The sequence below is a fragment of the Hippocampus guttulatus genome, chromosome 16, assembly GCF_054856545.1.
Source record: "Hippocampus guttulatus isolate MCC_2025c chromosome 16, RoL_Hgut_1.0, whole genome shotgun sequence".
NCBI lineage: Eukaryota > Metazoa > Chordata > Actinopteri > Syngnathiformes > Syngnathidae > Hippocampus > Hippocampus guttulatus.
In genome coordinates this window covers 5517800-5531123 of record NC_141276.1, presented here as the reverse complement: position 1 = coordinate 5531123, position 13324 = coordinate 5517800, and the positions used below count along the sequence as shown (strand labels likewise).

At 43.6% G+C, this 13324-nt stretch overlaps 1 protein-coding gene across 2 annotated transcripts in view; it reads left to right on the top strand.

Annotated features, from left to right (window-relative positions):
• Window positions 1-13324, top strand: part of arhgap23a (Rho GTPase activating protein 23a) — a 46107-nt gene that overhangs the window by 2233 nt on the left and 30550 nt on the right. Inside the window, exon 1 of one of the 2 annotated variants that reach the window (XM_086132246.1) lies at window positions 4752-5022. The exons of the other annotated variant lie outside the window; for it this stretch is intronic. Coding sequence (XP_085988372.1) covers window positions 4966-5022 — 57 coding nt within the window. The 5' untranslated portion in view covers window positions 4752-4965. Of the gene's footprint in view, window positions 1-4751; window positions 5023-13324 lie in introns of those variants that run through there. 2 annotated transcript variants of the gene reach the window in all.

The window sequence follows — 13324 nt, the reverse complement described above, 5'->3', positions numbered from 1 at the left end:
GCACTTGTTTCGAAGCAGTTTAACATTCTCACAGTTTTACCACTAGTTTATGCCAGTTCCCTGCGAGTTCAGAAGCAGTTTCGCATTAGTTTAATACTAGTTTGATAGAAGGTAAGCACCGGTTTCCCACCAGTTCCACTCTAGTTTCTCGCTGGTTTTACTCTACTTTGCAACTGGTTTAGCTCCAGATTGGCACCGGTTTAGTACTAGTTCAACGCTTGTTTAGCAACAGTTTTTCACTCGTTGGAATGAAACTAGTTTAGCACCCGAATATGCACCACTTTAATACCTCTGTAAGACTAGTTTCTCACAAGTCTTACCTAGCCCATTGAAGTAGTTTAGAACTAGTTCAACACTGGTTTAGCACCAGATTAGGACCCGTTTTTCAATACAGTTTTACACTATCTGCACCAAATTGTACAAAAGAACCACGCTAACAGGAGGGTTCAAAACAGCAAGATTACAAGACGAGTTCACTTGCTCTGTCTCCATACCCCAGTACGATTATGACCCATGCACAATGTAGTGTTTCATAAGGCAGGATCACTTGAGGGTGCGCGTGTGCAGTGTCGAGAAGCGCCCAATGAGTTACAACTGTCCGAGTAGGTGAGAGAGAATGTGGACAAATGTGCGAGAGGGCAGGATAAAGGAGAAGAATGAGTGTGTTTGTGCGCCTCGTGGTGGAACAGGTGGTCTAATCTGACCACCCCCACTCCACCCCGAGCACCCCCCCCCCCCCCCCAATCAAGTCCCAAGCCTCTCATCTTTGGACTCTTTGGAATGTTTTCTCATTTTGTTCGGAGGAGTAAGAGGGCGATGAACTGTTTTGAAAAATAATCTAATCGAGTTTTGGATACACTGCTTTTATTATTTATTTTTGAATTCACATTTTACAATACTGTATAGTATTTATCTTTTTTAGAAACACTAGTAGAACTGATTCTTGGCATTTCAGTTGATTTCAATAGGAAAAAAATGAGTAGATATGCTGAGTAAATTTGCTTTTGAGCTTGCTCTAAGAACAAATCAAACTTGTATGTCAGGGTATCACTATACACTTTGCTTAGCGTGTGAAGTACAGTACAGCGTCCGTGTTCTTAATATGCAGGCAGAGGCCACTGTGGTGTATGCCTGCAGGCCTGCACAATGGGCAGATTGTCCCGGGACGGAAAAGTAGGACACCCGTCTCTCCAGGAAGTAAACAAATCCTGGTTCACTTTGGCCTATGACCTATGACCACTACTACTTTGTACCTCGCTAGCGTGTGCATGTGTGTGTGTGTGTTATCTCCGTTTAAAATTTGTTTTGTGATTAATTTCATGGTATTTTATTTTCAGTAGATATAATTTTTAAGTTTTGTTTTATTTGATCTGTTTTGAGTTTTTTTTAATCTGAGGGTGTTAAAAATACAGTATATCTCATAGATTAAATGCCAATGTAGTGTACTAATCGAATACAATTGAACAGTATTTAGACTGTGATTCTTTTGTGTACCACCAGAGGGAGCCAGTGTAGCACACTGAGAATCCCTGTTGCACAGGGATACCTTGACGCCCAAGAATTACTGAACAGGTGTGCCCAAATCCGTTTTTTTTTTTCTGTCTACCTCCTCCAACACACCATCAGCAAGCTTTGCAGAAGCCTGATATCGATTCTTATCTCAAGAACCAGACTTGGGCACCTCCGCTGTGCATATTATAAACACACGTTCTTGCTTAAAAAATTGGGGAGTTGATTTATTAGTTGTAATATTTTGACAAAGAAATTCATAGAGAAATCTAACGATAAATCCATATCATTTATTATTTTGTTATTTAAAATAAACCATTTCACATACAGTATTGGCAATCTTTCAAATTTTTGAATGTTTGACCTCTGTATATGAATAGCCTGACCCATGACAGTTTGCTTTTCCAGGCGTATTCTTCCAGATGTGGGCACGTGTTTCCAGTAATGCTTGCCCATTCCATCTGGGTTATTATTATGACACCGATGAAGGAATTGCTCCTGACTCACCGACTCAAGCGGCGAGGTCACGCGATGTAAATATTGTCTGCGATAAAGAGACAAACGGCTTCCTGAATGTGACTCCCGGACAAATGTTAAGTCCGGGAGTCACATTGTCCCATCGCCGTAGGATGTGACGGCGCCGCGTGGACAGGAAGTGAAGCTGCGAAAGGTGCGGCGGTGTGACTCTGAAGTAGTAGGAAAGTAGCGGCGTTGCTCTTGGAAGGATGACTAACCGTCGGGGTTTATTTTCGTTCTCATAAGAAAGGCGAGAGGAAAGGGGAAGTTTTCAGGGGATTTGGAGATATTTATAACAACAGATGCTGTTTATAGGAACGGCGGGATAGCCCGGAATGTCACTCCCATATCTTTTTTTTTTCAGTAAATTGCCTACGGTAGTATACAACTAAAATAGAGTAAAACAATTCTTTATTAGGCGTATAGGCAGTGGGTGGTTAAAGTGAAAATAAATGTCTCAATTTGACATCCCACAGAGTAAAAGAGTGTTGTTGACAAGCCTGCCAAATGTGAATCATTAAAAAATGGCCAAGCGGATAAAATGAGTAGGGCCGGTTAAATGGCTGATATTAGCACTTTTAAAACGGGGAGAAAAAAAATCAACAAAAATAGGCAGAAATCAGCTGAAAAGAAATTGCCGATTTTTGCCGATGTTCATTTTTTTTGTTTGTACATTAGCACATTAAAACATAAGAAAAAAAACAATAGCAATCAAACATCACCCCCCCCCCCTCTGCAAAATTGGGCGATTTTTCTCTGTTTTGTAAATATGAAAGGAGTTTAGTAAAACAGTGAAATGTTCTGCAAGTAATTCTTAGCTTTATTGTTGTGTTAATGGAACATATAAAATACATTATTTTATTCATTGTATATTTTTTAAATGAATCAGCCAATGAATCGGTTATTCTGCCAAATATCAGATTCGGCATTGGCCTAAAAAAAAAAATCCATGGATCTCTAAAAATGAGTCTTCAAAATAGTGACATTTTTATTTTTATTTGATGTATTTTATTTCTCCTCCTACAGTGGTTGACAAGTCTGACTTGATCATCGCTCTTCCGCTTTCTCTCCCCGTAGCGTGTGAGCAACCCACAGTCGACGAGGCTTTCTGAGTGCAAAACCCCAGCCCACACGCTGGCAAATCTCTGAATCCACTTTACAGGGTCGTTAAACTGACATTTTAGTAATTTTAACTGTCAGATTAAGTGACGCTATACAATACAACCACTGTAAAACAGAGGCAGCTTTTCCACTTTATTGTTGTGAAGATGTTTCATGTCACTGCTGTTAAGGAATCTATTCCTTACTGTGATTTTTTTTTTTTTTTAGGCCACTCTCCCCAAAACCGCTCAGCTGGTTGACCGCCCACCCATCCTCTTTTGCCTCCCCTTACCATCTAAAAGAAGGGGGGGGGGGTCTCCCGCATGAGCGGTTGCCAGTGGAGGGAAGTGTGCGGTCAAGCGTCTAAACGCTCTGATGCTTGTTTACAGCGTCCGGCTGAGCGTAGGATTACGTAACGGCTCCCATGGCATCTCTGAATGGGGGGGGGGGGACCACCCCCTCGAGGTGGGTTACACGTTCAGGACGTGTCGCCTCACATTGCTGTCAATTCGAGCTTTGCATTTAAAGTGCAATGTTGGCCTGAGGCCTCGTGTCGGCCATTGACACGCACAAACAGCTTGGTGCAAATGTTTTGAGATACCGCAAGCTTCGGGTTGTTCTGTCAATCTCAAAGTGTGGTACACGTATCACTTGGGGTACGCAGGATCCCGCTAGTGCGGCGAGAAGTAATCACTTCCTGAGTACAATTCAGTTGTATTGAACTTTTCAGTACAATACAACTGCACTTCAGAACTGTATTTTTTTCAACTTTAATTTAGATTTATGGACTGGTCTTTGGAGTGGTCTAGCTGATGCAGTGGTAGCCACATGGCCCTCCAGTTCATAGCCTCCTCAACGTATTCCCCTTTGTAATTTGCTCTCGCTTTCATTGTAAAGCGCCACGGATGACAACGCGGGATGATGTCGTACCCGACATTACTTGGCGGCGGACTGAGCTTCCTATTGTGGTGATGAATAAGCATTCCCAGCTTGTCTAAAAATACTTTTGGGAACAACACCTTTCCCAGAATGACTCCCAATTGTAGTGCATCCCGCATGGAAGGGGAAGGGGGTCAGTGACGCTGTGTACATACGTGAGGTGCCATTATGGACAGTATTTGCTGTACATTTTACGCATGCTAATTGTTTTTTATGTTCATATACATTCACGACATGTTTAAAAAGTGATTTTGATAAATTGAACTCTTTTTCAAGCACGTGGGAGTGTTTAAACCCATAGACTGAACATAAACCTTGATTCATAAATGTGACAAAATACATATTACACATTATATTATTGTCATTATATTATTTTTATTATTATGAAAACCTGATGTGCTAGTGAAAAAAACGAGAGCAGATTCCAGTAAAAAATTGTTGACCAGTGTTATTTGGAAGAACACTTCTTACTATTACTGGAGTAGCAATACTAGTCTAGAGGAACAGTACTCCAATTTGAGTACAATTATTGGCTAGTCTATCCACTTGGGATTGTGAACCACTGCTTTACTTCGAAAGGGGAGATCTCTTTACTTCCGGGGTGATTTTGTGTTACTTGCCGCTGCTTTAAAGGATTCAGTCAACAACAGAAGACCGGGAAGAAAAAGTAGTAGAAGGAGAGGGGGGCGGGCGTGTGGAATGGAGGGGGCGGCTCGCCCAGAGAGACGCACAGTGGGAATTGTCTCGGGGAAGTAGTTGTAGAAGTGGCCGGTGGTGGAGGTGGGGGGCAAACAAGAAGGAAGCGGAATAAAACGAGTCGACCTTCTCCCGGTTGTTCCGAAGACCCCCGCATAAATAGACCGTCTTTCGTGGCCGTGATCCGACAGCCTCCGCCGCCCAATGAATGGAGTTGCCTTCTGCCTTGTTGGAATACCTCCCTACTCCTCCGAGCTGCATGTAAGTGAACGCCGCGTTGTGTTGCGTTGTGCGTGGAAGAGGGCGAAGTGAAGGTAACGGTGGGAGTGAGCCCGTCCCTCCCTGGCGCGCCGCCGTTGCTGCTGGTACTGCCACCGCCGCCGATCCGAACGTGATTCCTAAGCCGATTAACAGCAGTTTACCTCAACACGCAGACGTTAACTTTTTGTGTGTTGAGCTTTTGTATTAGAATTCTAGGCGCCAAATGTTGTCAAATCCGACTACATTTGAATGCAGCACCGGCCGGAGTGACCCAGGGGGAACAGGGCGAGTCTTTTGTCCGAGTCTCGATGCTGCATGGCGGGCAGAGCGGACTGGGCTCGGGTATGCGACTTGTCTTCCGAGCGGGACGTCCCGAGTCGGGATGCGGGGTCACGAGGGTCTAATGTCGGCGTCTTCGAAACGATATGTTGTCACGACGTCAAGTAGTAGTTACAGCAAAGATGAGGAAAGCCAAATGTGTGGTGTGGTCGTGACGTCACAGCAAATGACAAGATGGGAAGTGTGACCGAAGCGATCAACATCACAAGATCTTGTGTGTTTGTGTGTAACATGAAGACTGAAAAGTCGGAGTGTTTGGAGCGGTTGTGTGACTGTCTGGCATTGCATGGCATCCTTTTAATTATGTTCCGTTAAATTCTTGGCATCCTAGAAAGTCGTTTTTTCCATCCCTGCACGTGTGTCCTGTGCACTTATACCATCCGGCTGTCTAAAATGCTCTTTTGTGGTTTTGTCACGTTTTTGGAAAATAAATAAACACACACTTTCAAGAGTCATGACTGCACTTCATGTCCCATCACAACGTTATCGCCATGGTGATTATTTTCAGATGTCTTCTAGAGTGGCTGTATGTAAACATTTTCATTGGTCCACTGTGGGGATATTTCAGTCTTGGTGACATTCTGGTCCATATATTTACATTCTAGTTGCCTTTAGGACATTGTGATTCAATTTAGAGGTAGTTTGGTGACTTATGGAACATTGTAGTCCTCTTTAATATTTTACCCCAGACACTCTGGTCCACTTAATGGACTTTGTGTTTCTGGACATTCTGATTCTCTTTGGGGGACATTTTAGTCCACATGAGGCCTATTCTGGCTAACCTTGTGGATATTTTGTTTCACTTTGGATCTTTGCTGTCCACTTTAAAGACTTTCGTAGTCTAGTCCTCTTTGAGAACATTCAAGTTTACTTTGAACACACTCTGTATGAATTTTGGGACAGTCTGGTTTTCTTCGAGAAGATTCTGGTCAATTTTATAATCATTCTGGTCCACTTTGAGGATATCTTAGTCTTTATGGACAATCAGGTCCACTTGATGATATTCTGGTGATATTCTGATTCACTTTGAGAACCTACTTGTCCACTTTTGACCAATCTGGTCCAATTCACGAGCTTTCTATTACATTGGTGAACATTCTTATCCACAGTAAGGTCATTCTGGTCCACTTGGAAAAATTGCTTCTTCCATTACACATCCACTTATGTCCGGACAATGCCACACATTCATCAGCCTCTTTCATGCAGACCTTGCAAAATTGCAGTATTTGTCCTGCCTTTTACACAGAACAGAACACAAAATATTGCTGATTATGCTGTTTTGACACGTTTATGTTAGTGTGGACTGTTTCTGCTAGTCAACACTATAAGCGTGAAAACACACACACGCACACACACACACACACAGCTGTTGCCTCGTGCAGGAAGGTGAGTATGGTGCCACGGTGAGAAGGTGGCGGAGGAGCAAAGGCGTGAGAAGCTTTTCCAGTCATCAGCTTGTGCATTTACACACACACACACAAACCATTCATCGTAATTAGAATTAAGTTGAGGATTTACACACAAGACGGTTGCACAGTGGAACAATCCAATGTCAGGGTTGACAGTTGATAATGTGACCAGTCTTCTTTTTAATTGCTAAATATATATTTTAAGACATTATTTTTTTTCGAGCAGTTGTTTTTATTTAAAATGAAGTTCATCATTTTTCAGATTGAGAACAAATCCCAATCATATATCAGTCAAATTTGGTGGCAATTGAATAAATTTTCTTGGATAGGTTCCTCTGTATGGGACCCCTAAAAATTGCTAAGACCGCCCCAAAATGGCAGACTTCCTGTGTGTTTTCAGGACTGAAACTCATTTGTGAGTTTCACTCATTCTTGTGCGTGTACTCATACAGTCATGTCTTTTAAACGTCATGTTGCTAAGTCAAACTAGCTTCAGGAGCTGTATTCTACACCCCACAACTGACCCCCCCCCCAAAAGAAAAATCAAAACAACAAGTTATAATTTTGGGGGCAAGTCATCAAAGGACCACAGGAAAATGAGACTAAAATGTCCGCTTGAAATCCCAAAATGGCAGTCTTCCTGTGTCTTTTCGGACGTGGCTTCTTGAGACCTTTTTGTGGTTGGCCTCGTGACAGACGTGGCTACCAAATTTCATGCTGCTTGTTGAAACTTGATCTCTTGACCAGAGAGAGGATCTGGATTGAGATATCCACAAATGCACTCGCTGGTTTTCCCGTCATCCGTGCTCCTCCGCAGCATCAGTGCAGCCACGCCCTGCTCGCCAACGCCTGGCTGCAAAAAGCCTCTATTGATCCAACCTGCCGGGCCTTGTGTGGATTGATGCGTTCACGGAAAGGAGCACGCTCCATAAGACACTATTTAAATAACGTTGTGTTCAATTGATGGAAATCATTTGTGGACATGGAATACACACGCACAGTCTTTGTGTTTGCAGCTCTATTATTGTCCTTGGTCTGCGGTGTTTGTATGGGGAGGACCTTGACACCATCTGGCATGGCGAAGGACATCCATCGTCAACGTTATTGTTGACTCGTGGCGAGCGGCCATTGTTGTTGTTGCGTGGCTCTGCGAAGCGGCTGACGGCAGCGTATGCGATTCATCAGCGACACTGTTCTTTTTCTCCTTCTAATTCTCTTTAAAAAAAGAAAATACTATCGTTTGTTCTCATAACCAACATGCTTGGAAGATGATGCTATTCGATAAAATCTGGAAAGAAGGACAGGTCTGGTCTTGTTTGGAAGCGTGGAGTTGGAGTGTGTGCGTGTGTGTGTGTGTGTGTGTTGATCTCGACCCAAAGCCAGCCCCCCCTTGCCTTGCTGCTGTCAATGTTGTTAAGTGGGAGCCACCATGATCCACTTTGAAGACATTTTGATCCACTTCTGGGCATGTTGGCCTTCTTCGAGCAGAATCTTGTCCTCTTTCAGGACATTCTGGTGCAGTTTGGGAACATTCTGGTCTACTTTGGGAAGGTTTTGGTACTCTTTGTGGACATTCTGAGTCCACTTAGGGATTTCTTTTTGTGTGTGTCCACTTTAAGAATGTTCTGGTTCTCTTTCAGGACAGCTTGGTCCATTTTGGTCCGGTTTTGGGATCTTTGTGGTTCACTTAGGGAGTGTTTTGTCCCTCTTGGACGACCTCCTTGTCCACTTTAAGAACGTTGTGCTCTACTTTGGGGACATCGTAGTTCACTTTTGAGCGCATTTTGGTCTGTTAAAAGGAGATTCTGGTCCACTGTTTAAAATTGTCATCATATTTGGGGACACTCTTGGACATTTGAGGACATTGGTCCACTTTGAAGATATTTTCATCCACTTTAGGAGCATTCTGTTGGACTGTTAGCACTCTCTGGAGGACTTTACCGTCTGTTATGGTCATTATGACTTTCTGTCTGCACTTTCTTGTCATTTCAGCATCACGGTTACATTGCGCTGAATTAGCATTAAATCCCCCTCCAGGCTTTTTAGGAACACCGCAGTCTAAACTGGAATGTCAGCGTTGGAGGGTGAGGAGGAAGAGGGAATGAAGAGAATCCCAATGAGTCATGGCGAGAGAATTGATGCCCACAAACACTCATGGAACAGGTTGCAAAGTTGTGCTGCAAGACCAGTAGACAAATGAAGTAAAGAGACAATACGGTTCCGACTCTTGTTGTTGTTGTTGTTATTCGCAGACTGTTTTGACAGTCAGAGTCATGGGATGGAGATTAGCGGGAAGCTAACAAAAGCCACAAAGAAGCTAGCACGAGTAGCTGCGACACAATGCCGCCTTTGTTTACATTCTCAAGAGTGCTCGCAGGATGTTGTTTGTGCCCTTTTCAGTTTGGTGTCTGCGTCAAGATGAGTCTTCTCCACGCTAGCATACATACTTTTCTCGTCGTTTGATGAGTCGATTTGTTAAAAAAATTGGATGGAACTAATCAGAATACCTCTAACAAGGTGGACAGATTGAACATCTGGTCGATTTTAGGGCACAAAGTCGACTAGAATGTCCCCAAGGTAGACCAGAATGTTCCACTGTGTACACTTCATGCCTAATGGGGACCATTTTTCCAGTGTGAACCAAGATGGCCTCAAAATGTCGCAGCATGTTTCCAAAGTGGACCCAATGATCAAATTGGACTTCGATGGGCTGAAAGTGGACCTGAATGTCCTTGAAAGTGAAACCGAAGGTGGCTAATATGGATGTGAATGTTCCTAAACTACAACATAATGTTCCCAAGATAGACATTAAATTAGACCGGTGTGTCCTCAAAGTGGACCAGAATGTTTCTAAAGGGGGACTAGAATGGCCCCAAAACAGACCCGAGTTGATCATAGCGGCCTTCAAATGAACCGGAATGTTCTCAAAGTATTCTAGAATGCTCCCAAAGTCAATTTCACTGGTGAGCCATATTAGTAAAGAACTACTCTCATGAGGATGTCGGCAGCTCGGCGAGTTGTTTACTGCAAATACGCCTTAAGAAAGAAGCCAAGTGGATGGATTTAATGCTTCACCTCGCTGACTTTCTCCCTTTGACTTCCAGCTTTGATCTCCCACTTGCTTTGCCTTCTTTGGTCTTCTCCTTTCCAGCACTGCGCTTTTGTCCTGTCCGTGTGCACATTCCGGCATTTTAGTTCAGATTCATCTGCTTGTAAGAGGAAAACTTTGCCCGTCAAACGCGCCTTAAAAGTTGATTTTTTTTTTTTTTTAATTTAACAAGTTCTTTGTACACATCCTCCTTCTGCAGTCGCCACCTAGTGTATGCCGGATGATTCGTCCCTTGAGGGATGAAGCCACTCATGGCACCACAGAGGACAGTTTGTCTGTGGGGGGGGCTGCTGCTAATACCCGAGCTAAACGGCGCTTAATTGGGATCGACGAGGCATATTTATTGCATTACACCAGTAAAGGTCATTGCTTCTTGGATCACCATCTTGTTCCATCCCTGCTTTCACACGAGCAACCCTTTTGTTTGTTTTAATCACATTCTCATTTGGTTCCCCCACAATGCAATTCAATGGCAGGGGTGCAAATAGAGCAGACCAAATCCAACACTTACTTAATAGTGGACGCATTCCATTCACATTAGAAGTAGACATGGGTCGATTATGGTTTGACAGTTCACAATGATTTTAAGAAGTCAAGGTTTCAATTATTGCTAAAACTTGTCAGTCAACAACAATGGTCATTTCTTTTCTGTTTTGAGGGGGCTCCGAAGCAGTCAAAGTCCCGCTGAAATATGATTGGCTGCTTGGATAGATCATTAAACATAACGGTATCTTTGGAGATAAGTGGAGGAGGCCAGCAGCTTTTTTTCTTCCTCTACTTCTCGTCTGACCAGGGAGGGGAGGGGTGAGCAGTTGCACAGAGGCGGGAGGAAGGACCAAGACGAGAGCATACGCAGATGCCTTTTTTGCGATGTCGATTCATGTCTATTGCGCTTAAAAAAAATGAAAACATGGTGCCGGCGGGTACCAGTTAGCCCCAAGGGCTACATGAACAGCCTACGCGTCTGTTCGAAAAAATAGCTCACCAGTGATGGCATACTGTGACTTACTAAGAATGAAAACAGAAGTCGAATGTTAGTCTTTCTTTCTCTCTTGCGTGCTTTCTCTCTCTTTTTTTCTTTCTCTTTCTTTCTTTTTTCTCTTTTTCTTTCAGTTTGACATGGTACACATTTCTTATTGTGCCAAATTCTGTTTTGTTTAAAAACACAAAAAAATTGTGTTCAAGGGGGGGGGGAACTGTTTTTATTTTCCCAAATATTAAAAACACTAAAACAAAACATTTTCGAGCTGTAATTTTAATACCATGATCCCGCAATATTTTTTTTAAGTCCGTTTGCTCGTCTTCATCCAGAACAACTCCAAATCTTTATGATCTGATATGAAGCGACACAGAGGCCAAGTCACCATTCGAAGTTGCTTCAGGGTCTCAAGTTTCCCTATATTGGATCAAATATGTCCAATCAATATTTTCACCGGAAGATCAGATTTATCTACCTCCAGACTACTGCTGCAATTGAGTTGCGTTCTCTGAATGATCACAGGCCGCTTTTCCAGAACCCTTCAAAGGAGCTACTGTGAGTCCATCGAGTCACGGGAGGTGACTTTGGGGATGGGGAAATAAGGACTCTCGGGTCCTTTCAGTTGGCGAACCGAATGGATTTGCCGACCGCTTCGTGCGTATTCGCACCAGGTGGAATTTTGAGTATGTTTTGTGAGAATTCCCTAAATGGCTTCGGCGCACCTCCTCCGGACGACTTTGGAGCGCCGATGCATGGCAGGAATGCAGAAACCAGATGAGCTCAAATGGAAACTCCAGGCAAGCCATGTCACTCGCTCTAATAAACACTGGGGCTCCATCCTTGTTGGCCACGCCCCGTTCTCGTCCATCCCAGTGACGTCACCGGCGCGCACCAAAGTTATAATCTCGCCCGGTGTAATTACACAGAGGCGGAGATGAGCTAATTTTGTATACGCGGGCACTCTGGCTGCGGGAGTGTTGCCCAGATGCAGAAGGGAGGAGCGTGCAGGGAGAGAAGAAAGTGAGGAGGACGCTCGGAGAGAGGGAGGAGGTCTCTTACTGCAGCTCAGACGTGACCGCTCTGATTGCTCCCAGCGGCTGTGGTCGGCACATGGGAGATGAAGAGCGGGAGGGGTTGCGCTCTCCTTTCCAAATGTCGTCATCGCCGCAGGAAGTAAAGCTGTCGAAAAGCAACCGTCACTGACTCAACTCAGTCAGCTGTGAGTTTCCTCAATGAGCGCCCCACCACGCCCCCGGTATGATCGCCGATTGTGGAACGCTCCGCTTTCCTGGTCGCTCTGGATTAGCTCGCAGGGATAAATTAGTGATACCGCCAATCAATGACATCCTGAGATTACGGCACTCCTGTCACGGCAGCACTTTTCCTGCTGCGGAAAAAAAAATCGGTCAGAAATTTACTTTGGATGCTACAGGGCGGATGACGCGTACGGGAGCTAATTGGAGCGTGTTTGTGAGGGAATGTGTGTCACGGCAGCCGTCTCTCGCCAGCTTCTGACCTTGTTATGCAGATGATGAACCCCACCCGGCCGACTTTATACCTCCCACCTCTCCAGATGTCCCCGGCATCTGGCAACCCCCCTTTTCGCCTTGATTTGACAGCTACGTTATAATTCCTATGATTTGAACTGGATTGCGGTTTATTCTTTAACGATTTTAATGTCACTTAATTCAGCAAGAATGTCACAATGTGAGTTTGGGTTTATATTTCTTACAAATGTTTAATTAGATAAGTGCACATTTTGGGTGTACAGCGTGACAAAGTAAGAATTCTGCGTGAGTGTAAGAGGAGATGATGTTATAAGCAGAAAATGTTGGCCTTTGCTTCGCCGCAACGTAAATGGGGACTTTTTTTGTCCCTATGACAGATGCTTGTTATATATATATATATATATATATATATATATGCACTTGAAATCAAACTTAAGCTGAGCAGAACGTCTTACAATATGAGCATAAAGGAAGATTTCTTACCAGTATTATCAAAATGATCACATTTTGGATAAGAATGCATGACAAAGTAAAAATCTGCCATTTTTCCTATGAAGTATGGTTCTTGTCCACTTCAACAGTACGTTTGGGATATAAAATTTGTCGTAGTCCATTAATTTTTATACTCAATTGAAATTGAGCTTGAACAGAACATCTCAGTGTGGAATATATGTGAGGGTTTCTTACAAATATTCTCATCATAACGAGCAAATTTTGGATCTAAATGCACGGCAAAGTAAAATCGTGACTTTTTTCAATGAAGTGTGGTTTGTTTGCATTTTGATTGCAGGTGTGAAGTGAAGCAGTTTGGATCATTGTTTGCACTGGAGACTTGCCTGAACTGATGGCACATACACACACACATACACACATTATGTGTGGCACACATGGTCAAGTAGTCCACTTTAACACAAACACTATGAGGGGGAGTGTGGTGCAGTTTTGCCATGTTATGTTG